The 24827-nt window shown below is 33.1% G+C and overlaps 1 protein-coding gene across 5 annotated transcripts; it reads right to left on the reverse strand.

Moving 5' to 3' along the window:
- Positions 1-3223: 3223 nt before the first annotated feature.
- Positions 3224-22172, reverse strand: LOC110647405 (UDP-glycosyltransferase TURAN). Of its 5 annotated transcripts, none has more exons than XR_009143760.1 (19): positions 21977-22155; positions 21499-21607; positions 21270-21303; positions 20015-20070; positions 19760-19900; positions 16311-16459; positions 16126-16215; positions 15953-16019; positions 15805-15868; positions 15612-15726; positions 7178-7344; positions 6954-7064; positions 6801-6862; positions 6597-6649; positions 6415-6490; positions 4267-4392; positions 4008-4074; positions 3695-3753; positions 3224-3586 (listed from the first exon to the last, which is right to left on the reverse strand). XR_009143760.1 is itself a non-coding variant. In XM_058135824.1 (18 exons), the coding sequence occupies exons 2-17, from the start codon at positions 21592-21594 to the stop codon at positions 4051-4053; spliced, it is 1431 nt and encodes a 476-aa protein (XP_057991807.1). In that variant the 5' UTR covers positions 21595-21607; positions 21977-22172; the 3' UTR covers positions 3224-3753; positions 4008-4050. The 5 variants fall into 5 exon arrangements, 3 of the variants coding, with proteins under 3 accessions (XP_057991807.1, XP_057991808.1, XP_057991809.1); XR_009143761.1 differs by having other exon boundaries at positions 3224-3594; XM_058135824.1 differs by having other exon boundaries at positions 3224-3753; positions 21977-22172.
- Between the last annotated feature and the right edge of the window lie 2655 nt (positions 22173-24827).

The raw sequence follows: 24827 nt of genomic DNA on the forward strand, positions 1-24827 counted from the left end.
TGAAATCTGTAGACAGCAACTCCTGAAGATTTTCCTTAAGAACTCTTTATACGAACTGAATTTAGAGAGAATAGAAGAGAAGAAGAAAAAGAAGAAATAGAAGTAGTATATCATTGGATTGAAAAACTCTTCCATATTTATAAAGAATGAAAAGTCATGGCACCTTTTCTAGATAGACACATCTGTCTATCTTCAATAGATACAACTGTTTGTGTAATAGAAATGTCTGTTTATTAACAGAAACCTATACAAATAGTTGTGAGTATCTGTATAGAATAGATATGTCTGTTTATTAACAGACACCTATATAAATAGTTATGACTGTTTGTATAGAATTGACATGTCTGTTTATTAATAGACATGTCTACTTGTTAATAAACACATTTGTTCGTAATTTATTTACAAAAATTACAATAAGATAATTATTTTATTTCACTCATATACGTGTCAAATACCATAATAAAATAATATATATTTATTTATATATATATAATTCTATACACATTTCACTCTGTCCATTTCTCTACTTTCTTATATTTTAACAACATAAGAATTCTTTCTGTCTATACTATCTAACATGCAAGCTATTTATAATAATAGTGAGACAAGGGAGTAGCTGGAGGGTTGGCAATGGAGATTTGATTCATGTCTAGAAGGATCCCTGGTTTAATAAGGATCATGATGAATTCATTTCCGGTCCTGGGTGGGTTTTAAGAAAATGAGAGTAAGGGAGCTAATGGATGAGTCAGGGCATCATTGGAATATTGGTCTATTGGAGGGTCCAATTCAATCGAAGGATATTAAATCTATTTTAAGGATTCCTATTAGCAGTATTGAGCTACCAGATGTGTGGTGTGGCATCCTCAAAAAGGGATGGGTATTCAGTCAAGTCAGCTTATGACGTTGCCAAAGGAATTCTAAGGGATCAGTCGCAATACTAACTGTCGGGAAACCAGAGGAAATTATGGAGTTTGCCTATTCTTCCAAAGATGAAAAATTTTTTATAGCGGGCGGGCAGGGATTTGTTGCTAGTTAGACTCTGTTTATTACAAAGGGGCATTTTGGTATAAGAGACATATGCTTTTGTGGTTTGGATGAAGACGTGGTGCATGCTTTTATTCTTTGACCTTTTGCTGCGTCGAGTTGGACTTAGCTGGGCTTGATTTGAGTCAAGTTGCCTATACTAGCTTTGGGAATTGTTGTTTTCAATTGTTGGATTTTAAAGACCCTGACTTTGTTTTAGTAGTTCTTGTTGTGGCATGGAGTATTTGGAGTGGCAGAAATAAGCTCATATAAAATCAGAGGTCATTCTTTCCTACTAAAGTGGTGGAGTTTGGGTGTAGGGATGCTTGTGGCAAGTTGCAGTGTGGGCTGGTTCATAAGTAGTCCAATCCTCTGCTAAGATAGTCTCTGCCTTTTGTGGGATTTGTAAAATGTAATCTTAACGCTGCCATTTGTAAAATGTAATCTTAATGCTGCCATTTTTGCAGAGCAAATGAGGGTTGGATTTGGATTTGCTATTCGAGACAACAATGGAGGGTTTGTGGTAGCTGACTCGGGTTGGTTGGTTGAATATTATCTTCCTTCTTTGGCTGAGTTACTTGGATTGAAGCAGGGATTCAGTGGTTAATTGACCAAGATTTCAGTAAGGTTTTGCTGGAAATGGACTGTTTAGAGCTATTAGTGGCATTTTGCAAGTAGATGATGGATTTTCGAAGTTGGGCGTTGTTGCAGCTGATTGTCATGCTGCTCTACGACAAGGAAGGAACTTCTCTGAGTTGGGTTCCTAGGCAAGCCAACAATCTGGCTTATGCAAATGAGGCTCTTCTGTTCGTGCTCATTTTTCTGTTTGGATAGGCCTTATGATTATATTGATGCTCTGATTTGTGAAGACTTAGCTAGTTGATTGATGAATTTTCGTTTTTCTTAAAAAGAAAAAAAAAAAAAAACTAAATAGTGAACGGAAAAAAATTTTTCACTTTTTTATTTTCTTAGCTAAATTTTAAATTTTATTAATTTTAATCAATTTTAATTAGATGGCCAGTTGACTACATTTGCAAACATTTACCAGCAATATTAATTTTAACCCAAATCTTTTAATCTATTTCAATTTTAAGGATCATATTCAATTAAAATTTATTTTGTTATTAATCAAATAAGATATTATCATTATTTTTTTTTAATAATAATATAAATACCAGAAACATTATAAAATAATTAAATAATAGCATTTTAATGAAAAATATTATAAAACCTAGGAACAATCAGTTATGCAACATTAGCCACACCCAAGGTGGTCTCCTTTGCAAAAAAACTGAGAGTAATTGACTATATAATCTCCGAATTTTATTATTATTAATAATATAATTTTATATTTTAAAAATAAATTATTTAATTCCTAAAATTTGATTCTATAATCCATTTTTTAATTAATTTAACTGTTAAGGAATTAAAATGCAGTATTAGGAAAGAGAATTTTTCATTATTCTTGCTTTACCATGAATCTACTTTGTTTCTCTCTCCCCTATTCTTGCTTTACACTCAATGCCAGAGAAGATTTCTCTCCCTTATTCATAAATACCCTCAATTCCCCACACCAAAGCAGTGGAGCCCAGAAGCCTTTCAATGCACTGCTTCTCCACCTCTGTACGTTTTACTGCTAAAATTGCTACTCCATTTATCTTCTTGCCCTCTTTTGGTATTGACTATGTTCAGTTCCTTGTATTACGCCCTCCAACTTACACGCGGGCCATGGAGGATGAGGTAAATGAGCCGACGAAACGAGTTCTCCGCAAGATAGATACTCTTAAATTGCCAATGTGGACAAACTTTGAGTAAGAAAGATGAGGAGAGAGAGAGAGAGAGAGAAACGAGGAGAGAGAAAATAGAGGCCAGGGTGACGCAAAGGATAGGAAATAATATTTTAGTCTTTTCAATTATGACCAAAGTTCTAAAAAAAAAAGTGAAATTGATTAAATATGGTTGGAAAGACTTAAATGTTAACATTACTAAATTATAACCAAAACCTGTTAGAATAATTTTATAAATTCCATTATTTCACCGATTCGGACTAAATAACAAACTAAGGAATCTCTTTTTTTTTTTTGCCATTGGATGGCCCAGCTGTACCAAAAAAAATAATATAAGTATCTGACTAAATAATCTATTTTTTAAAATATTAATAATAGTAAAATCAAATGACTAAATAGTAAATTACTCAGACTTTGAATCACAAAGCTCATGAACGTGTTTACTGTTACTTTGAAGTAAAACATGACATTATCCATGGTAAATAAATAGCATACACCAACCGTATACGCTTAACTTTCTTTTTCTTTGTTTTCACCTAAACTTTATTTTGAAAAACGAACATGGACCCAGAAAGGAAAACTGGCTATTCTACTTACAAATTTCTCAAACCCAGTTAAATATTTTGCTAAACCAAAAACACAACCCTAATACCATAATAACTGGTACAAATAGACTGCACCTAAAAAAAAAAGAAGCGTATTCTGAGGGGACTTTCAGCGTCTTTCCTCTCCCAAGACACAAACAAATCAACGTAAACTTAAGTTGGTGGGCCAACCTACATTTCTCCAAATACATCAAACAACCCATTTCAGAGATGCATAGCAAGAGTGGGATGCAAGAAAAGGTCACAAGTCTCACAGCTAACAAAGCACATAGCACATACATTAGGAGATAAAGCTTTGTGTGGTCTTCAAACCTGCAATAAACTGCTGGCAGCTAATCCTAATAAATCAGACGAGCTGAGCGAATTCCCATTCGTTGTTGCTTTCAAATAAGAAAAAAAACTTGAAATTCTAATATTCCCATTTAGGTTTCTGAACATGGTTGGTTCACAATATCATGTTATCCATGCTCATACCATCACCCGTAATTTTTTAGTAGTTTAAACATCAAACCTTCCAATTTAAACCACCCAAACAAAACAACAAAAAGAAATTTCCAACCACCGAAAACATGAAAAGAAATCCCAATCTTACCTCATTAAATTACTCTGCAATGAATTGAACTTGAGACCAGAGATTAATTGGAGTTCTGAGAAATAACCTACAAATTTAGAAGTCAAAATCCTTTAAAGGCTGTAGATAAAGATGCATAAAGAAATTTTGGACGCTGCATGGAAGCAGCCAAAAGAACTGCATAAATATGCATGATAAAACATTTGATTATGAAGGATCATCTATTGTTACCAATCTAATGCTACAGTTTACCAATCTAATGTGAGCGAGGTAAACTTGCCTCCAATATTAATGGCTTTGCATTTTCTTCCCACTCAGTAGCCCATCTTGAGGAACCCATTTCCAGTGCACCGTTTCTTAGTGACTTCAACGCATTACATTCATCTGGAAAACCCTTAAAAAGCATCTGTGCATGTTCAAAGATGCAACTCCTATCACTTTACTGAGAAAGGAAGATAAAAAGACTAACAATCCTATATATAAGTCTGTTTATCCAGCTTTATTTTGTACGAGTTGCTGGCTTCAAGTGACAGAACACACCATGAGCTTTGTTGTCTGTGAAAGAGTCAATGTTTATGGGCAATGGTTTTAAATAACAGACACGTTACATTACGGCCATTATTTAAAGGTTTTTTTGGCTACTATTACCATTACCACCATTGTTTAATAGGTTTTTAAATTCATAATTGCAAAGGCAGTAACAGCCTTTATGGTAACAGCCGTTACCGACCATTACTTAACAGCCGTTACTTTTCTTGCTTAGAATTCTTGACTTTTTTTTTCCACTTCTTTCATGTGAAATGCATTAGAGGTAACCTTTTTTTGGGCAAAAAATTATCTTTTCTCATTCATTTTAGCACATTTTCATTTCCTTCTAGGCAACTACGTAATTTTTTCTCAACTCTCTCTCTCTCAATTTTCTCCACAACAAATTCAAGTGAAATCCTTCATTTCTCTACAAATCTTTGAGCTCAAGAGCATAGATCATCAAATAGGCAAGGTAGTTTTAAAGTGAAGGAGATTAAAGGGTGCATTATTGTTTATCTTTTTCTAATATTTAGCTATTTTTTAATCATATTTAGGTAAATAAATAACTAATTAGAAAATAATATCAAAGAAAGTTTTAACTTTAATAATATTTGCCAAGTATAAATTTAGGTTTTGGCAAAATAAAATTTAAGAAAAATAAATAATCATGAAATTAACTCTTGAAATTAATTTTCATAGATTAAATGGGTAAATTTCAATAACTGTCCCTGAACTTATATGGTTATAACACTACAGTCCTTAAACTTTAAAACGTAACATAAGACCCCCTAAACTTTTAAATTTTGCACAGTAAAATTTCTCTAACTTTAAAACGTAACATAAAACCCCCTAACTTTCAATTATTGATTGTAAAATCTCTCTAACTTTCAATTATTGATTGTAAAATCTCTCTAACTTTCAATTACTGATTTTTTAGTTGAAAACTGATACGAACAGCTTCCGCATGGCTCTTAGTAAACATTTCTCCCTCTATTCTTATTCAAATTGTAAAATTATTCTCTCTGCACCTGTAAAATCATTCTGTTTACAGTCAGAAAAATGATTCAATTTACACATAACTTGAGAGAGAAAAGAAAAATATTGATTAAGCTCCACGTTAAAACTGTTCAGATCAGCGTCTAACTGAAAAACCGACAATTAGAGGTTAGAGGGATTTTATGTTACATTTTTAAGTTGAGGGACTAATATTATACTAGATAAATTCAGGGACGGTTGTCAAAATTTATCATAGATTAAATAGTAAGTTTACAACCTAATTACATAGTAAGTAAGTTTACAACTTAAGCTAATGATTGAAACTCCCAGTCCTAGCCTTAGGATTGAAGTCAAGATAATCAAGAACCTCCTAAACACTCACTTTGGAAGTAATAAAGCTATTTATTTACTATCTTCTTAGTTATATTGGTTTTAAATTGATTAGTACTAATGATGTATAAGAATGGTGAATTTAATATCTTTATTTGATATATTTGTGCTTATCATTTAGTTGTATATCTTAATTTTAATTATATCTTCGAATATTTATTCATTTCATGAACTTTACAAATTTTTCAAAAAAATTGGCGCAATGACAGGCTGTTATTGCTACGTTATGGCCGTTAAAGCCGTGATTGCAATTTAAAACCATCATGTGCATCTTCTTGAGAGTAGGAAATTAGATCATGGCCAGACATGTTCATGAAATTAGGCATGCAACACCACAACTCTAATGATGACAATGAATTATTTTCCATCCTCAAATTTGAATTGTTAAGATCTCAGGCACCTACTTATCCTTACCACTTTAGTTAACTCCATGATGTTAGCAAACAAATATAAACTTAAAATGTCCTTACAGTTTAGTAATTCATGAAAATCTGAACAAAGTAGACATATTTACCATTAGTTCGTCAGCTAGCTCTGAAGATGATGAAAAGAGGAGACCATTTTTATCAACTGTCACTAGCTCCTTGATGCTTCAAACAATGGAGATGATTACCAAGTAAAACATAGCATTTTAAAGAGAGAATATAACTAAAGCCTTACGTCACATGCTGAAATAAATAGACAACGATGCTTTACCAAGAGTAGGAAACAGCACAAACAGGCAGTCCACAACCAAACATGTCAACAACCTGATGCCAAGGATTTTATAGAGTGTAAGTTGCGTGAAATTGGGTTTGCTTACCCCATCACACACACACACACACACACAAACACAGCATAGGTAAATTCCTTTTACTGCTAAAAGTTATTTTAATAAAAAATATCATATTTCAGTTGCACCTTCATGGGAAGGTCCAGCCCTGAAGATGAAGTATGTAAGCACACACCCAGATCTGCTGATCCTGTAAACATAAAAAGAGAGATGAAAATTGCATAAGGAAGAAATAAAAAGCAGCTAAATTTTGAAAGTGAAACAAATTTTCCAGTCTCTACCTAGAAGCAACGGATAATCCTCAGCTGACAACCACATGGTCCGAAATGCCACACGCTTGAGGTGTAGCTTCCTTATTTTTTCTTCATATGTTTCTTTTTCAGGCCCTTTACCTATGGTATAAGACTTGTTAAAAGGTTGTAGGCTGCAGCATACTAAAGAATTAAATATATTCATTTCCAAGGAAGAAAATAAAATACTATTCAAATAAACACATGAGCAATACCTGTAATGACAAATAACAACCTAGGATATAAGTATTGCTTCCCATCAGATAATTCCTTCCATAGAACCTCTTCAAGAGTAGAATCATTTTCATTTAGGATTGCAGCAACACGTCTATCATACATAACTGCAGCTTCCAGAAGCATGCCAAAATCCTCATCTGGAGTCCTGAAATTTGTAATTCACTCAAATTTACCTCCTCTAATGAGTCAATAATTTCAAGTAGAGATCTTGTATATAGAATCCTTTACATAGACACAGGTGCTCCCTAATTAAAAAAATGACCACAAAATAAAAAAAATAAACGTATTTCCAGGAAAAATTCAACAATCAAACAAAGAAAATCAAAAAATCAAGGAAAAGGTGGAAAAACTATTTTGCAAAGCTACTAATAGCAACTACGTAAGGACCCTCAAAACTCTTAACATCCAAACATGAAAAAAGAAATGGTACTTACATGTGGGGATCAGCACATCAAAGATCAATGAAATTTTTAAAAAATTGAAGAGAGAAAAGCATATGACCCTCTTGAAATCTGTATTGAAGTTTGTAACTTTCAAGGGGAGGAAGGAGTAGGGTAGTTGACATAATTGTTTAATAAAGGGTAATTTACTATGTAGTCCCTGAATTTTACCATTATTAACACTTTGGTATTTTTATTTTGAAAAATAAATTATTTAGTCCCCAAAGTTTAGTTCCACCGACAATCAAGTCCTTTTGTCCATTTTTAATCGATTTGGCAGCTGGTCAATGGACTAAAATGTCAACTCCTCTCTCTCTCTCCCTCCCTCCCATTTACACCCAAACTCACCCCATCTCTCTATCTCTATTTCACTCTCCTCTCACTCTTTGCTATCATCTTCATCATCAACATTGTCATCCTTAGTTTCTCCTCTCTCTGACTAAGCACATAGGCTTCAAAACCAACAACGCTAGCACCTTTGAAATACACCCTCCTCAAACCCTCCCTCCCTCTCTCCCTATATACTTCTAAATCAACACCATTAGTCCCCTTCAAATCCACCTTTCTTAAACCCTCCCATCTCTCATCTATGTCTCCATCTCTTTCGTAGTATCTCTATTCTTAGAAGGAATCATGTCTTTGTTGGACAGAGCATATTTTTCTCAAGAGTTTGTTGTATCATCTCAAGTACCATTCTCGCTAACCCATCTCTTGCATGCAAATCCAAAATCTAATTTGTGTCGTGCGAACACAAGATGCAAGAGCTTCTTCTCGTGGAATCAATGATAAGATGGCAATACCTCAAGAAAGAAGCTCAGTGGTTGGTGAGTTCTTCACATTCTTCTTTGAAGGCAACTTGAAGGGAGCCCATCCAAAGGCGTTTAGCTATGGGTTTTGAATTAGAGATAATTTTCTTTCTTTCTTTTGATTGATAAAGATGAGAAAGAGTAAGTATTGTTGAAGTGTTGAAGAGATTGTATTGATAAAGAGCTGCAAAAGAAAGAAAGAAAAAAAAGGACTAATAAAGATGAAGCGGTTCACCAGTTACCCAGTTGTTTCATTGTAGTTTGAAATGGGTTTATGAAAAACAGGGTTTGTAAATGAACCGAACAGGACCAGACCAAGCTTCAGTTCCCAACTAACCCGATCCGATCGGCCGGTCTGAAAATCATGGTTCTATGGGTTGTAAAATCCCAAGTTGAAGGGAAGTTTACGAGGCTGTAATTCAACTAGCTACAATGGATGACATGCATTGGACAGTGAAAAAACATGTCCATAAAATTCAAGCAGCAAAGATGAGTACACAAAGAAAAGAAGGAATGAATTCATAGGAAGGTAAAAGTAACACCCATTTAAGATAAAAGGCGATGGTTAGTGTAAGGGTGGCCAAGATTCGGGAATTGCTGGTCACGGTTCCTGAACTGCAGGTTCAGGTTCAATGAAATCATGAACCTAAACCAAACCACTATGGGATGACTTAGAAGACAGTTCTTAAACCGCCAGTTCCGATTCGAGCTCCAGTTTAAAACGGTTTGAAGGGCAGTTCCAAAAAGGACTGTTTAGAGGACGGTTTTGGAGCAGTTTAGCAACAGTTTAAAAGCGACTTAGATGAAAAAACTAGAGAAAAATTTTATTGATTTAAAATTTAAGTTATATTTGTAAAAATATTTTAATTTTTCTTAGAAATCTTTCAATCAAAATAAAATAAGAAAAAAAGAAAATGAAAATAATTTATCTTTAAGAAAAATTTAATAAGAAAAGACTTGATTAAAAAAACTAGAGATGAAATTAATTTTTTTTTTTTTTTAAATTAGAAAAAGGTGTATGAATTTAATTTTTCCTATGTATCCCTTTAGGATTTAGAGGAATCAAAATTTCCAATTCTATTGCTTGCCCTTTTCCCAAAAATTATATGATACTTGATAATTAAGAAAGTATAAAAGAGAAAAATAAAATAAAATAGAGGGTATTGAAAATTTTATTGAGGATATAAAATAATAACAGAATAATTGAGATCGTATTGAAAATTTCAGTGAGCATATAAAATAATAAAGTAGAAAAATTGAGAGAACATTGAGAATTAAAAGAAATATAAAAAATAATTGTTTAGAGAATTTGAGACAAATTGAGAGAGTATTAAGAATTAAAGAGAGTGTAGAGAATAATTGTGCAGAAAATTTTAGATTTATATAAATGAATTAGGCGTGGGATGAGGTATTTATTAAATTCTTTTATATTTAAATCACTGGTTTAGTTCGGTTTAGCACTATCAGTGCAATCCAATTTGGAACCGCCGTTCATGGTTCCTGAAAAATATAAACTTGAACCAAACCATAGAAGGGCGGTTTCGGCCCGGTTCAAACCGGTTTTGATTTTGATCGTTTCGGTCCGATTTTGACCGAATCAGTTTCGGTTTGGTTCCAATTCAAAACCAGACTGTGGCCACCCCTAGCTTAGGGCACAATGCAATCTATGGATCAACAAGTGCATTGGTATGGAAGATCAAGCAATGTCGTTAAAGGTGTGCCTAAGATGTAAGGCGTAAACCTCGAGGCCTCAAAAAGCAAAAGGCAAGTGGCATTAGCGAGGTGTGCCTTGCACCTTGCACCAAGCGCAAGTCACACCAAGGCGTGCCTCAAGCACATTTCACTCATCATCATTTCTTTTTTCAATTTCAACGGAGTACCAACCACACCCAATCATATCAACACGACACCCTCTCATTAGGCAATCTAGAAGCCCTAAAAAAAGGGAGATAAAACCTGTGATTTTTGTTGTTGTGCCTACTAGTGCATTTGAACCAAGTTTTTTTTTTATTATTATTCTTTTCTTCTTCCTTCCCTACTCTCTCTCTCTCTCTCTCTCTCTCTCTCTCCCCCACCCACTTGGGTTTTCTTTTCTTTTATTCTTTCTCGATCTTTCCTTTTTCTTATGCTTTCCTTCTCAACTACTATCTCTCTCTTCCAATCAACACCAAAAGGATGATGAAGTTGTAGGAAATGAAGAAGAGAACTTTGATGAAGAAGAAGATGATGCTTCTCTTGTTAAATAGTAGTTATTTGATGATAGCTCGACTTTTGAGAAATTAATGTCTTCATAGTTTATTATTTATTTTATTTGGATTGCAAAAATATTGCAACTTGAGTGCTAATTACACTTTTGTTTTATTTTATTCAACTTATCCGCCTAAAATATCCGCCTAAGTAGTTTGCGCTTAGCCGGTCCCAAGCCCGGATAAAGGAGGAGGGTTGCGATAGGTGACAACCAGCGTAAAAATTTCGTCACACCTTATTATATGGATTCAAATGATATAAACGTTGGGGCGTCCTCTACTAACGACGCGCTACATCGGAGCCCGGGTGTAGAGAGAAATATGCAAAGGTGTAGGGCGTTCACCGAAAGCGACGCGCCATGCCAGCGCCCGGGTGTGGTGTTAAGTGAGCAAGGGTTCCCACATCATGGACGGGTGTAGGTAAAGAAGTTAGTCAATAGGACAGATAGTAGAACAAATAGTGGAACAGAACACAAGATAGACATAGAAAACAATAGAAAATATCATAGAAGGAGACCAATTAGGAAGGAGCGGGATAAGAGGAGGATCAGGGTTGGTACTTGGAATGTTGGATCACTTATAGGAAAATTAATGGAGCTTGTGGATACCTTGGAAAGGAGAAGAGTGAATATTGCTTGCATTCAGGAGACTAAATGGGTAGGAAAGAAAAGTAAGGAAGTGAGTAATTCAGGGTACAAACTGTGATTTACCAGAAATGAGAGAAACAAGAACAGAGTGGGCATAATCATAGACAGAACATTGAAAGACACAGTAATAGCTGTGAAAAGAGTAGGAGATAGAATTATACTAGTAAAGCTAGTACTAGAAGGAGAAACAATAAATATAGTTAGTGCTTATGCCCCACAAATAGAACAAGACAGTGAGAGTAAACAAAAGTTTTGGGAATATATGGATGATTTAATGCGAAGCATACCGAAGGAAGAGAATGTCTTCATTGGTGGAGATTTGAATGGACATGTAGGAAGTGATAGACAAGGTTATGAGAATGTTCATAGAGGTTTTGGTTTTGGCGGTCGAAATGAGGAGGGAAAAAGCATCCTGGATTTTGCTATGGCATACGACCTAATACTAGCAAATACCTACTTTATAAAAAGAGAGTCACATTTAGTGACTTTCAAAAGTGGGCAACATAGAAGCCAAATCGACTTCCTCTTAACCAGGAAGACAAATAGAGCTCTATGCAAGGATTGCAAGGTCATTCCAGGAGAGGCTTTAACAAGTCAACATCGGTTGGTGGTCTTGGATGCCAAATTTAGGAACAATTCAAGTAAGGTCAGAAGAAATAGTGTAGCTCGAACAAAGTAGTGGGAGTTCAAAGGAGTAAAGCAAGTGAAGTTCAAAAATGAGCTTCTCGAGTCCGAAGTATGGAAGATAGGTATGGAGGCCAATGATATGTGGATACAGATGGCATCAAAAATTAGAGAAGTAGCTAGAAAAGTACTTGGAGAGTCTAAAGGACATGAACCACCCTCAAAAGAGAGATGGTGGTGGAATGAGGAAGTACAAAAAGCAGTGAAGAGAAAAAGAGAATGGTAAGAAATTACCTAAATGTGATAATAATGAGGTATATGAACAGTACAAGATAGCAAAGAATGAGGCAAAAAAGGCAGTTAGTCAAGCAAGAGCACAGGCCTTTGAAAAGTTATATGAGAAACTTGGAACTAAAGAAGGGGAGAAAGATATTTATAGATTAGCAAGGAGGAGAGAAAGGAAATGTCAAGATCTTAATCAAGTTAGGTGCATTAAGGATAAAGAAGGAAAAGTGTTGGTGAAAGATGAGGACATTAAAGAAAGATTGAGAAATTATTTTAATAATCTCTTTAATAATAGTCAAAATGGTAATAGCGTGAATATAGACAATAGAACAATAGAAAAGAATGTGAATTATACTAGAATTATTAGATCTTTAGAAGTAAAGAAAGCACTTAAGAGAATGAAAGTAGGTAAAGCCTGTGGACCCGATGAAATACCAATTGAAGTGTGGAAGTATTTAGGAGATATGGGAGTGGCATGGTTAACTAAATTATTTAATAAGATTCTAAACTCAAAGAAAATGCCTGATGAATGGAGGAGTATTTTGTACCTATTTTTAAAAATAAGGGAGACATACAGAGTTGCTCAAACTATAGGGAAATTAAACTCATGAGTCATACTATGAAGTTGTGAGAGAGAGTTGTGGAGCATCGACTACGTCATGATACTTCTATCTATCTCAATCAATTTGGTTTCATGCCCGGTCGTTCAACTATGGAAGCGATATTTCTCATTAGAAGCTTGATGGAGAAATATAAAGATGTGAAGAAAGATCTACACATGGTTTTTATTGATTTGGAGAAGGCTTATGATAGTGTTCCAAGAGATGTCTTATGGAATGTGTTAGAACAAAAGAGGGTATCTATTAGGTACATACAAGTGTTGAAAGATATGTATGAAGGAGCAACTACTATTGTGCGCACAGTGGGAGGGGACACAAGAGATTTTCCGATCTCAATTGGATTACACCAAGGATCAACTATAAGCCCTTACCTTTTTACATTAGTTTTAGATGAATTGACGAAACATATACAAAAGAGTATTCCTTGGTGCATGATGTTTGCGGATGATATTGTTCTGATAGATGAGACACGAGAATGAGTCAATAGAAAGCTAGAGCTTTGGAAAAGTACTCTAGAGTCAAAGGGTTTTAAGTTAAGTAGAACGAAGACAGAATACATGCATTGCAAGTTCAGTGAAGGCCAAACTGGTGATAGGGAAGGAGTTAGTTTGAATGGAATTGTACTGTCCCAAAGTAATCACTTTAAATATCTAGGCTCAGTCCTTCAAGTAGATGGGGGATGTGAGGAGGATGTTAGTCATAGGATTAAAGCCGGATGGTTGAAATGGAGACGTGCCACGGGAGTTTTATATGATCATAAGATTCCCAATAAGTTGAAAGGAAAATTTTACCGCATGACCATACGTAATGGCTATGTTATATGGTAGTGAGTGTTGGGCACTGAAAGAGTCGTATGCGTCTAAGATAAGAGTTGCAGAGATGAGAATGTTAAGGTGAATGAGTGGCCATACTAGACTAGATAAAATCCGTAATGAGAGTATTAGAGAAAATGTAGGAGTAGTGCCAATTGAAGATAAGTTGAGAGAAGGAAGATTAAGGTGGTATGATCATGTGAAGCGTAGACATACGGAGGCTCCAGTTAGACAAGTAGAGCACATTAGGTTAGAGGATAGAAAGAAAAAAAGAGGTAGACCTAAATTGACTTGGAGGATAGTAGTACAACATGACCTAGAGGCATTACACATTTCTGAGGATTTAACCCAATATCGTTTAGAGTCCAGAAAGCGAATCCACATAGCCAACCCCAAATTTTTGGGATAAAGGCTTAGTTGAATTGAGTTGAGTTGAGTTGACTTATGATGGATTATCCCAAATTATTTACTAGTTAGAATTTGAATATAGGATGGTTTTAAGACAATAATAACTATAATAGTTTAGCTTTATTTTATTTGGATTGCAAAAATAGTGTTACTTGTCTATTTGAGTATTAAATATTATATGGTATTATTGATATAACCAATTGTCTTATATGATATATTATTTTATTTTCACGCCTAGGCCCCAAAACCCCTTTGGGTCTTTGCGTACCTTGCACCTTTAATAACTATGAGGTCTAAGTATATTCATACTAGAAGAAAAGAAAGTTGAAGTAATGAAAAAGGATTAGTAGCTCTAGGCCTCTCTATAAATGAAGCCCAAATCAGCTAGAATGAAGGAAAAGGATTCATATAGCAAAATCAATTAGATTGCAACTAAAGCTTAATTGAGTCAACTAATTGTCTAGCCCCTTCTTGCCCACACCATCTTCTTTTTCCTTTTCCGTGAAGCTCATATGTTAGCTACTAAAACTTTATTTCCTCGATAGGGGTCCAATTTTTACCAAGATATAAATCATTGAGGTACACAAAACATAATAAAAGAAAGCAACCACAGGCCTCAAGAGAATAAAACCAAACACTAACTTTCAACATAAAATATAGACTTCCACTTTGTACATAAGAACTACAAAGGTTAAAAACCATATCTAGATCACCAAAATGAGGATCCTAATTTGATGATCCCTTGTCTCAGTCACAAGAGATGAAAATAGGAAACAGTCTCAACATTAGAAACCAATAAAAAGGACTAGTCTTGTGTGATTTCTATATTAACCTACCATATAGAACCACATTCCAAATTATGCAGCATACAAGATGAACTTTCTCATCATGCACCAAAGGAAATCCATGTTTCACTTTTCAGGTGACATTAGTTTCTATATTTAACGATGAAACAAAGAAACTGCAATTGTATTTCAGAAATATGACTATATGGGTCACTAATCAAGAACTTAAATATCTTTAGTGACAGGTCACTAATAGTTCATATACCATTGATCAAAACATTGACAGAATCTTGGCTGAATCCCCAACCTGTTCATAATGACTTATCAAAGTGATCTCAATTGCAATACTTGATCAGCCTATAGATTTTAAACATATAAGCAAGATGCTGCCCGATCAAATTGAGCACACGCTTAATTAAATTAATTGTTTCAAGAAATGGTCAAGCAGCTAAATATAGATGATAATACACATTTCTAACCATCCCCACCCCAAAATAAATTTAAATAAAACAAGTGCGAAATGCATGACAAGGAACTATCAATTATCAACCAAAACACAAAAATTATGCATTAAATAAAAGAAACAATATAAAATTGGAACAAGCAGGAAACTGTAAGCACTATATAACATGCCAACGCCATGTTCCAAACCCAAATTCTATGATTGAATTTAACAATAGGAACGTAACATAGCTCTTAAACATTAACTAGAAAAAATTAAAAAGAAAAAAGAACTCACCAGCTTGTACTGCTAACAACAAGTGCTGGCCTATTTGGCTTCAAGAAAATATCACCATCAGCCATGGTAGTAAACAGAGTCTCAGTTAAATCACAGTTCCTCATTCCTATGGATCCTACAATAAATGCATGAGTTAAGCAAGAAATTTTCATTTAACTAAACCTCATCACAGATGAATCACAACTATATATACCATAGCTGGCGCAATCACGAATACCATAAGGCTGACTGATAACTTTATCCAATCTGCAAAACAACTAAAAGCAATCCATTTCTGATGGTCAATTTCTGGTACCATATTTTTTTAACAACTTTGGTACAAAAAGGAAACAATGGTTCACCTTATGCTTTTCCTCAAGTGAAGCAGGATGGAAAAACTCAGGAGGCTGATCATATAGAACTATGGCTCTGTCAATTAATATTTCAAAGATGATTAATGGACCTACAGTATTGATAATAAAAAAAATTCCAATTAGGATGAAGAAAATTATGAATATTGAGCTGACCCTCTTACTTAATTCCCCAGTTTTGAGCTAATTCATGTTGCATTGCTTTTGTCACACAGAGGGAACCATTGGCCATCCTTCCATAATGCCTCTCAAACCTAAGCAGGTAGAGGAACTTAGATATCCAGAGCATAATCAAGTGAAGCATATTTTGATGATAGTATAAAAGTCAAGAGAACAATTCAAATAGTACCAACGATATACTGCTACAAATGGACTGCTTCTTCCAAGGGAAAGTGCCAATAAAGTATACCCAAAGTTATGCCAATCAACAATAAACATGGAATTCCTCAGCCAACTTGCCCATTTTACAGCCACCAAAGTTGGAACAGATGGTGGATTCTATGGAAGAAAAAGAGAGGGAAAGAGGTTTGTTAAGATCAAAACAAATGATATACAAAAGAGAAGTAAAGCATGTAGTTGCAAATCCTAATATGGCCAGGACATCACAATCTATAATGTTTTTTATATTAATATGAAACAGAATGTATTATAAGTTGAATAATTAAATAAAGCCCCATTAAGCACTAAAGTTTCACATATTTTTGAAACCATTTTCTTTCTTCTTTTTCTTTTTCTTTTTCCTGGAAGGGGGGGGTATGCTTTTATCCACCTTAGGAAGATTGATAAATTGATGGTTTTCCATAGGAAGGGCCAAACCTATTTGTTGGTGTAAAAACATATTTAAGAAGTTCATGAGCCTAGCCTGGCATGGTCCAATGGCTGAAGGCATATATCACACCTGGCAGACCCAGGTTCGAGTCCCCACTCCCTCGGTTCTCTACTCAAAAAAAAAAAAAAAAAGGCAGTTCGTGAACTAATCCATTAACATCAAAGAGCTGAACTCCTTAACGTCAAAGCAGGGGTAATTCAAGTATTGTCCTTTGCCTTAACAGTAATCAGATTCTTTTTCTTATTCCTTATAATCACACCCCAACAAGGATCAACATATCATATTTCTTCATGCCTACCAAAGTTGCAAATGCCAGCAATATGAAATATATAGTTCTTGGTTGGATGCCAGTAAGACTGCTAATTAGACTTCAAACCATTTTCAATCTGTATTCTTGAAACCACAACTTAATTTGGATGGAAAGCAACACAGTTGTTAAAGGCAAGCCTCAAGTGCAAGGCACTAGGGGCCTAATCTCTAGCGCGTCAATCCTTGAAGGGTGTTGATGTTCAAGAGATGCATGCCTTGCGCCTTGCTCCTTGCTCCTTGCTAAAATTATCTTTCCAAAAATTTCACAAAAATTTCAACAGAATTTTCTCAATATTTTTGTAGAGATTGACTTATTATACACATATCTATATATAAACATACTCACAAAGTTATACATGTTTAAGGAATGTATACAAGATTATAGCTTATTGAAATAAAAGAGGCTAAAATTATGCTTTTCAATATCATATTGAAATTCCTTTAGTTTTGGAATGAGATTGATTTATTCCTATAATCTTGTTATGAGATGACTTTTTATTTCAAGTTTCCAATGATCTATTTATTATGAGTATATATTTCTATTTGTAAATTTATTATGATATAGTCGTCATGAGTTGACTTTTCTTTTTTCCAATTTTCTTTGGTTACATTCTTCTTTTTCCAAATTTAATTCAACTTTGTCACCCTTGTCCAATTTCTTTTTCTTTCTTCTTTTTGTATATTCCTCTTTGTTTCTATCTCTTGCCCAGGGGCTTTTTTTTCCCTTCTTTTAAGATGTTTTTATGGCTTTTTGCTTAATTGTTATGGAAGAAAATGCTGCCCATTAATCTACCTTGTATGAATTGATATTATACTATTTATTTGACTATAAGAAATTTGCAAATAAGGAAACAAAAGAGGTAAGATTAACATAAAATCTTTTTTTTTTTTTTGTTATTTAAGAAAACCAACTTATTCTCAACTCAACTCAACTAAGCCTTTATCCCAAAATTTATTAGGGTCAGCTATATGGATTCTCTTTCTCCACTCTAAACGATTTTGGATTAAATCCTCGGAAATGTGTAATGTTTCTAGGTCATATTATACTGCTCTCCTCCAAGTCAGTTTAGGTCTACCATTTTTTTTCTTTCTATCCTCTAACCCAATGTGCTCTACTTGTTTGATTGGAGCCTCCGTATGTTCACGCTTCACATGACCAAACAACCTCAATCTTTCTTCTCTCAACTTATCCTCAATTGGCACCACTCCTACCTTTTCTCTAATACTCTCATTATGGATTTTATCTAGTCTAGTATGGCCACTCATCCACCTTAACATTCTCATCTCCGCAACTCTCATCTTAGACACATACGGTTCCTTCATTGCCCAACACTCACTACCATATAATATGACCGGTCATATGACTGTACGGTAAAACCAACTTACCCTCAATGAGAAGTATTTTCCTATAGTTCTTTAAGGAATTATTGCTATTTAATAGGAATTAAGGAATATGATTTAAGAATTTTAACATCTTTTAGTTTTATTTTTACTTGGATTTCAAGGTGCTAAAATCCTATTTAATTTATGTTATTAATATGTGTTGGCTTATATAGGATTAGTTATCTAGTTTTATTTCTTTTGCGCCTTATGCCACTCAAGCATGCGCCTACACCTTGCACCTTGTGCCTGTGCACCCCTTTGCACCTTAATACACCTAGCGCGTTTAATAACTATGGAAAGAAAATATAGGCTGATAAACGCAAGCTGTAAGCTTGAAAATAAGCAAATCCAAGTCAAGTATAAATAACCAGAAAATGCAAGTGAAATTTTATCTAAATTAGACTACATATATCTATGCTCCATATAGATGCAATAATAGACTTGTAAATAGTGAATGACAAAAAGCCCAAACTAAATAGTTAATTATTCACAATTAAATTCATAACTAAATTTGTGTATAAGAAAACAGTTGTCCTACAGCACAATGTTCCTATGCTGCACTCTTTGGAGGAGGTCAAATAGGTCGCCTTCCCCTTGCATTGCAAGGAAGTTTTTACCATTATTTTAATACTGACCATGAAGCAATCTCACTATTGCACCTAGGCTCAACCTCAAAATTGTACCCACTGCATGAAGCTTCCCCAAAGCAAGTGCAAGAAGGGTAAGGTGTCTTAAAAAGAACATTAAAACTGACATGATAAAACGAAGGAAAAAAAACAGAACTAATGTGAAAAGGATTGCCACTTCCATTGGATATGCCCTGAAACAATCCAGAAGCAGAACACCAAAGGAAAGCAGTTATGCCCCAAAGTAATTGTACTGACATCCAAAGCACTTTTCTCCATCCAAATAGACCAAAAAATTGCAAAACAAAATATTTTTAGATTATGAACTAGTCAAATAAGTTAAAACTAATATATGTCAATAATAAAATAGAGTTTACAATTTCCAGGCCGTCTCCTGTGAAGCAATTATTGAGAAAACTAGTTGTATAAATGTCAGTTTAGCTATTAAAATTTAAAAAGTAACAGTCTATTTATAAAAAAAAAATATTTAAAAAAAACTTTGATCATATTATTGTATGAATTCTATTTAGAAAGAGCAAATTAATTAAATTAACATACAACCATAGAATGTATGATACCATAGAGATTAAACGGGAATACAAGTTCGCAAAAGGAATTATGGCTTCTCGCACATAAATAATGTATTCTAACCTGCACTATGAAAATATCAGGAGCTGGAATTTTGACACAGAGATACCAAAGGAGCATAAAAAACTGAAACAATGGCTTGAGCAAAAGAATCAAGGGATTAAGTATCTTCGGCAGACCATGAGGATGCACTGGCCATTGTTTCTGTAATGTCCAGAATGACAAAACTAAACAAATTAGAAAAGACATTAATCTGAAAAGAATTCTAATGGCATTGTGATAATCTTAGTAAAACATGAGTTTCTCAATGATAAATACCATTTTGTGGATATTAATAAACTGATTCTCTAGTACAGCCATATGGGGTTCAGAACCTTTCAGCAAAAAAAAAAAAAAAAAAAAAAAGAGTTTAAGTCATGCAATTAGTGGTTCTCTCTGAATAGTCATGAAATTCAAGAATAAGGTTAAGAATTTACCACAAAAGCAAATTAACTGGTTTTAACTACCAAATATATTAGAAGCCACAAGAACCTAGAACATGTACCTAAAGCAAATATACTAAGAACTTGCATGCATATACACGCACAGATACACATGCATGCAAATGCACATCATCCTAAGAAATGTAAGTTGCATAAAACTGGGGCAACAGAAAGATCTAAATGATAATGTTTATAATTTGAGAAAAACAACAAGGCTTCCCCAGGTCGAGTTTTATATGCAATATACAGCTAATATACAGTGTTCTCAAAACCAGACCATACCAGGCCATTGAAATGGTTAAACCAGGAAAAAGAACCAATTTGATCCAGTCCAATTAGTTTTTGCTTTTAAAAATTACATTTATATATATATATATATATATATATATATATATAATTTTTAAAATTATCAATAACAGGTTTTAGACTGAACCAAACTGGTTGAACTAGTCAGTGGACCGATTCACTAACTGGTCCTGTTTTCAAGACATCACCAATATATACAATTCATAAAATAAAATTCGAAATAAAATAAACCTTTATATTGTATGTGTTTGAATTATATCATATGAATGAATGGAAAATGACAAAAAAAAATTCCGAAAAAACATTCACACAAAACTCAGCACGCATACTAACAACACCATAGAGATATTAGGATCTATAGCTTGGTTAGAGAAGTAACACAACCTAATGATAATATAAGAGGATTTTGGACATTGGCCATCACTATTGCCAAGTTTTCGGTAATATCAAAAATTACAATGTAAACATTTCTACATAAATAGTCATGTGATAACCATCAACTGTGAGGAACCACAACCCCCAGACATGATCTTGCAATAATCATTATTTAAACAAGAGGAACCACTTTTCTCTACCCTATTTTTGGCAAGAAGAAATAACTTTAATGCATTAAGAGCCTTCATGTGTATGGCAAGGCTATTAAGCCACAAATTTCCTTGTTTCCTTGCTCCCCTTTCTTTCATTAAAAAAATTACAACTTTCTGATAAAGAACTTTACAGTTTGCTAACAACCTCAATAGATAAAATTACTTATAAAAAGAAAATTCATCCTGAAAAAGACATACCTCCATATGCAACAATGTCCACTTGTAGAGATGCCTGGAAGATCAATGAACATTAATGTTGCATCATAGGTCAAACAAAATGTTGAAAATTTGCAGAAATTCGGGAAGGGGGGAAAAGAAGAAGGGAGGGGGGGGTGGGGCGGTTGTTGGGGGGTGTGGGGCGGGGTCGCCTGCGTGTTGGGGGGGTGTTAGAGAGAGAGAGAGAGAGAGAGAGAGAGAGGATACCTACCTGACGGGCAAGGGAAAGGGCATGATACTGCATTCGAGGGCTGCGGCCTATATCGCCCAATACAACCACACATGCCCTTCCTCTCCTCTTCCCCATCTTCTGCTTCTAACTAAAAATCATTCATCCAAACGTAATTGGGAAAGGGAAATCCCAAACAATTAGCACACATCAAATGAGAATAAACAGAGGGGGAAAAAACAAACAAACAAATAAATAGACAAATAAAGCACATGAACAGAGCATAGATTGCGCATCTTCAAGTTAAGAGACTGACCCAATATTTGATTCTCATTAGGCAATCTTCAACGCTAGAAATGAAAGTGCTAGGTACCAATGAAAATTGCTATACCCATTCAAAAACCCATTTAAAATCTCAATTATTTGTATCCGTCTTAACCCCAATTAAAATTCATACCTTATTAATTATATATACATTCCACCTCTGACTGATGCTATTTGATTACTAAATTAAACCTACCCAGAAATACAGAAGAAAGGAGACGCCTTGACGAGAGCAGAGGAAAGATCAGAGCTCAAAGAAGCAAAGAACTTCAGCAAGCTGCGAAACGTGAACCGTGGAAGAGACGGACTAAACATTAAACATCTGCATAGCACTTCTTGTTCGGTGATCAGGACTGAAAGAAGCGGACGGCGGCGTTAAATCGGTCAATTTGGCTCTGAATCGAACCGTAAAAACTGAATTACTAAATTTACGTAAAATGAAGATTGAACCGGATTGAATTGAGAGAAAAATCAAATTAAACCAAACCGATTCGTTCGGCTTAGAACAGTCGATTTTGTAAAGAGTTTAAACAGCATCGTTTTCGACTCAAACCTTTAAACCATGCTGTTTTCACAAACAGACCAATTTGAATAAAAAACAAGGTATACGTCAATTCATATTGATATTTATAATTTTTAATTTTATATAAAATAAACACACTTTTAAAATTTTTTATAATTATAATCAGTAAAACGAAATTATATTTAAAAAATTAATAATAAATTATAATATAATGTCTAAAATTTTATTTAATTAATAAAGAAATATTTTAAATATAATATGTAATTTGATATAAATATTTAGCAATTAGTCCATTAATTAAAATTTATATTTAAAAATAAAATTTATTTTCTATTTACTTTTAATTGAAAGTATATATTAAAAATATTTTTATTAATGTTAATTAACATTTATCTTTTTAATCAATGCAGACAAAATGTAAAAATAAACTTTTACATTTTTATAAAATAATTTTGAAAAGAATATATAATTAAAAAAATATATCATACATAAATTATAGCATCCATTAAATAAATTATGCATTTAATATATAGTTTACTTTAATTAGCATATATATATATATATTATAATTTATGAAAAATTAATTTTAAACATAAATTTTTTGCATTGATTTTTTTTCATTTTCTTTTTCTCGTGAAGAGAAGTATAGAACTATGAATATTATTGCATTGAGTTTTTTTCCCCTTAAATTAAAATTCGAACTCATTAGTGAGATTTCAAAGAATTAGTGAGTAATAATTGAAAAAAAAAAAAATATATATATATATATATATATATATATATATATATATATATATATATATGCACCTGATTTATCATGTGGATCAAAATATATGATGTATAATATTAAGACATATAAATTTCATATAATATATATAAGTTTTTCACATTACAAATTGCATGAAAATAAAGAAATAAAATTTGTGAGTTATTCACAAAGTTTATGCCTAATTTATCATGAAATATGGTATATATTAAATAAAATACATATATTAATTAGAGTAAACTATATATAAAATACTCATTTTATTTAGTGGAGATCACAATTCTTATAGGATATATTCTTTTTAATTATATATTCTTTTTAAAATTACTTTATAAAATGTTGAATTTATTTTTACATTTTATATTCGGATACATGGATTTATCTGACTTGATTCAAAAGATAATTATGTTAATTGAAATTAATAAAATTATTTTTTTAGTACAAAGTAAAAATAAATATAAAGTAAATTTTATTTTTAAATATAAAATTTAATTAATGAACTAAAGATGCCAAACATTTATGTTAAATTATGATCATGTCCAAACCTTTTATTTGTTAGTCAAATAAAACTTCAGGTACTATATTATAATTTATCATTAATTTGTCAAATTTAATTTCACTTTATTGGATACAATCGCAACAAATCTTAAAGGTATGGCTATTTCATATAATGAAGTTAAGAATATAAATGTAAATTGACGTATACATTTGGCAGTTTTTGTCTAATTGCTCTCATAAATAGGCTAATTTTCAAGCATCATCCTTGAATTTTGAAGGTTGCTTCAGTAATGTTCTCAAACTTCAATTTGCATCACAAAAATATTTAAACCTTAATTTAGTGCTACATAAAGTGCTTCAGGCCACATTCCAATGGGTAATCTGGCAATTGCTGACGTGGACGTGCCCATATGGATTAAAAAACTATATATATATATATAAAGTTTCTTACTTTGACAGATAGCATTTTAACAACAACTATACATATATATATATATATATATACATATATATATATATATATATATATATATATATACATATATATATATATTTTCTCTCTCTCTCTCTCCATGATCTCTCTATCATCTCTCATTATTCACCCTTTCTTTAACTGCTATATCTCACTTTCAAAAATCTACCCAGTCCTCCCACAAAACACATCTCTCTCTCTCAAAACCCAGTTTTGCAAGGAGTTAAAGAAAATAAATGATTGCAAAAACCATATTGGTACTTGCATGGCTCTGTCAACTGTAAATATTGTATGTTCATCTTTGCTTCTCAAAATCTTTGCTTCTCAAAAGATACCAAAAAGCTTAAACTTACAATGATATTACAAATAATTATAGAATAGACAAAAATAAATAAATAAAAGCTTTGTACTAAGGAAGTTTGAAAATGGGAATAGATTGAGTGGGGAAACTTGGAATTCTCAGTTTTGTATATTTTTCTTTATTTTCTTTTATAGCTTATGGGCACCTGCATAATTTCACATTGATAAATAATGTTGTCATATTATTTCCTAAACTCATACTCTTGTTTGCAAAACAATAAGTTGCCCCTTCTCGCTTGTTCATATTATAGGTAAATATCAAATAAAAAAATTTCACCTCGCATATACCACACTAGTATCAACAATTATAAAAATGAAAAAACTTGAAACTATTCAACTTCTATGACAAGCAAAAGAAGATAAGGGTAAACTAAGGCTTAGTGTAGTGTTATAGAAGGAAAGGAGATGAAATTTTAAAGGTTGCGCAG

This window comes from Hevea brasiliensis, chromosome 14 (genome assembly GCF_030052815.1).
Source record: "Hevea brasiliensis isolate MT/VB/25A 57/8 chromosome 14, ASM3005281v1, whole genome shotgun sequence".
Lineage (NCBI taxonomy): Eukaryota > Viridiplantae > Streptophyta > Magnoliopsida > Malpighiales > Euphorbiaceae > Hevea > Hevea brasiliensis.

Bases quoted from the DNA above. Each gene is read 5' to 3' on its own strand.
- LOC110647405 (XM_058135824.1), bottom strand. From the start codon at position 21,594: ATGGGGAAGAGGAGAGGAAGGGCATGTGTGGTTGTATTGGGCGATATA. The intron at 16,020-16,125 runs GTAAGAGGGTCA...ATTAATTGACAG, and splicing joins GCTCAAAACTGGGGAATTAA to AGCCATAGTTCTATATGATC. The intron at 6,491-6,596 runs GTAAAGCATCGT...CATTGTTTGAAG, and splicing joins TGTGCTGTTTCCTACTCTTG to CATCAAGGAGCTAGTGACAG.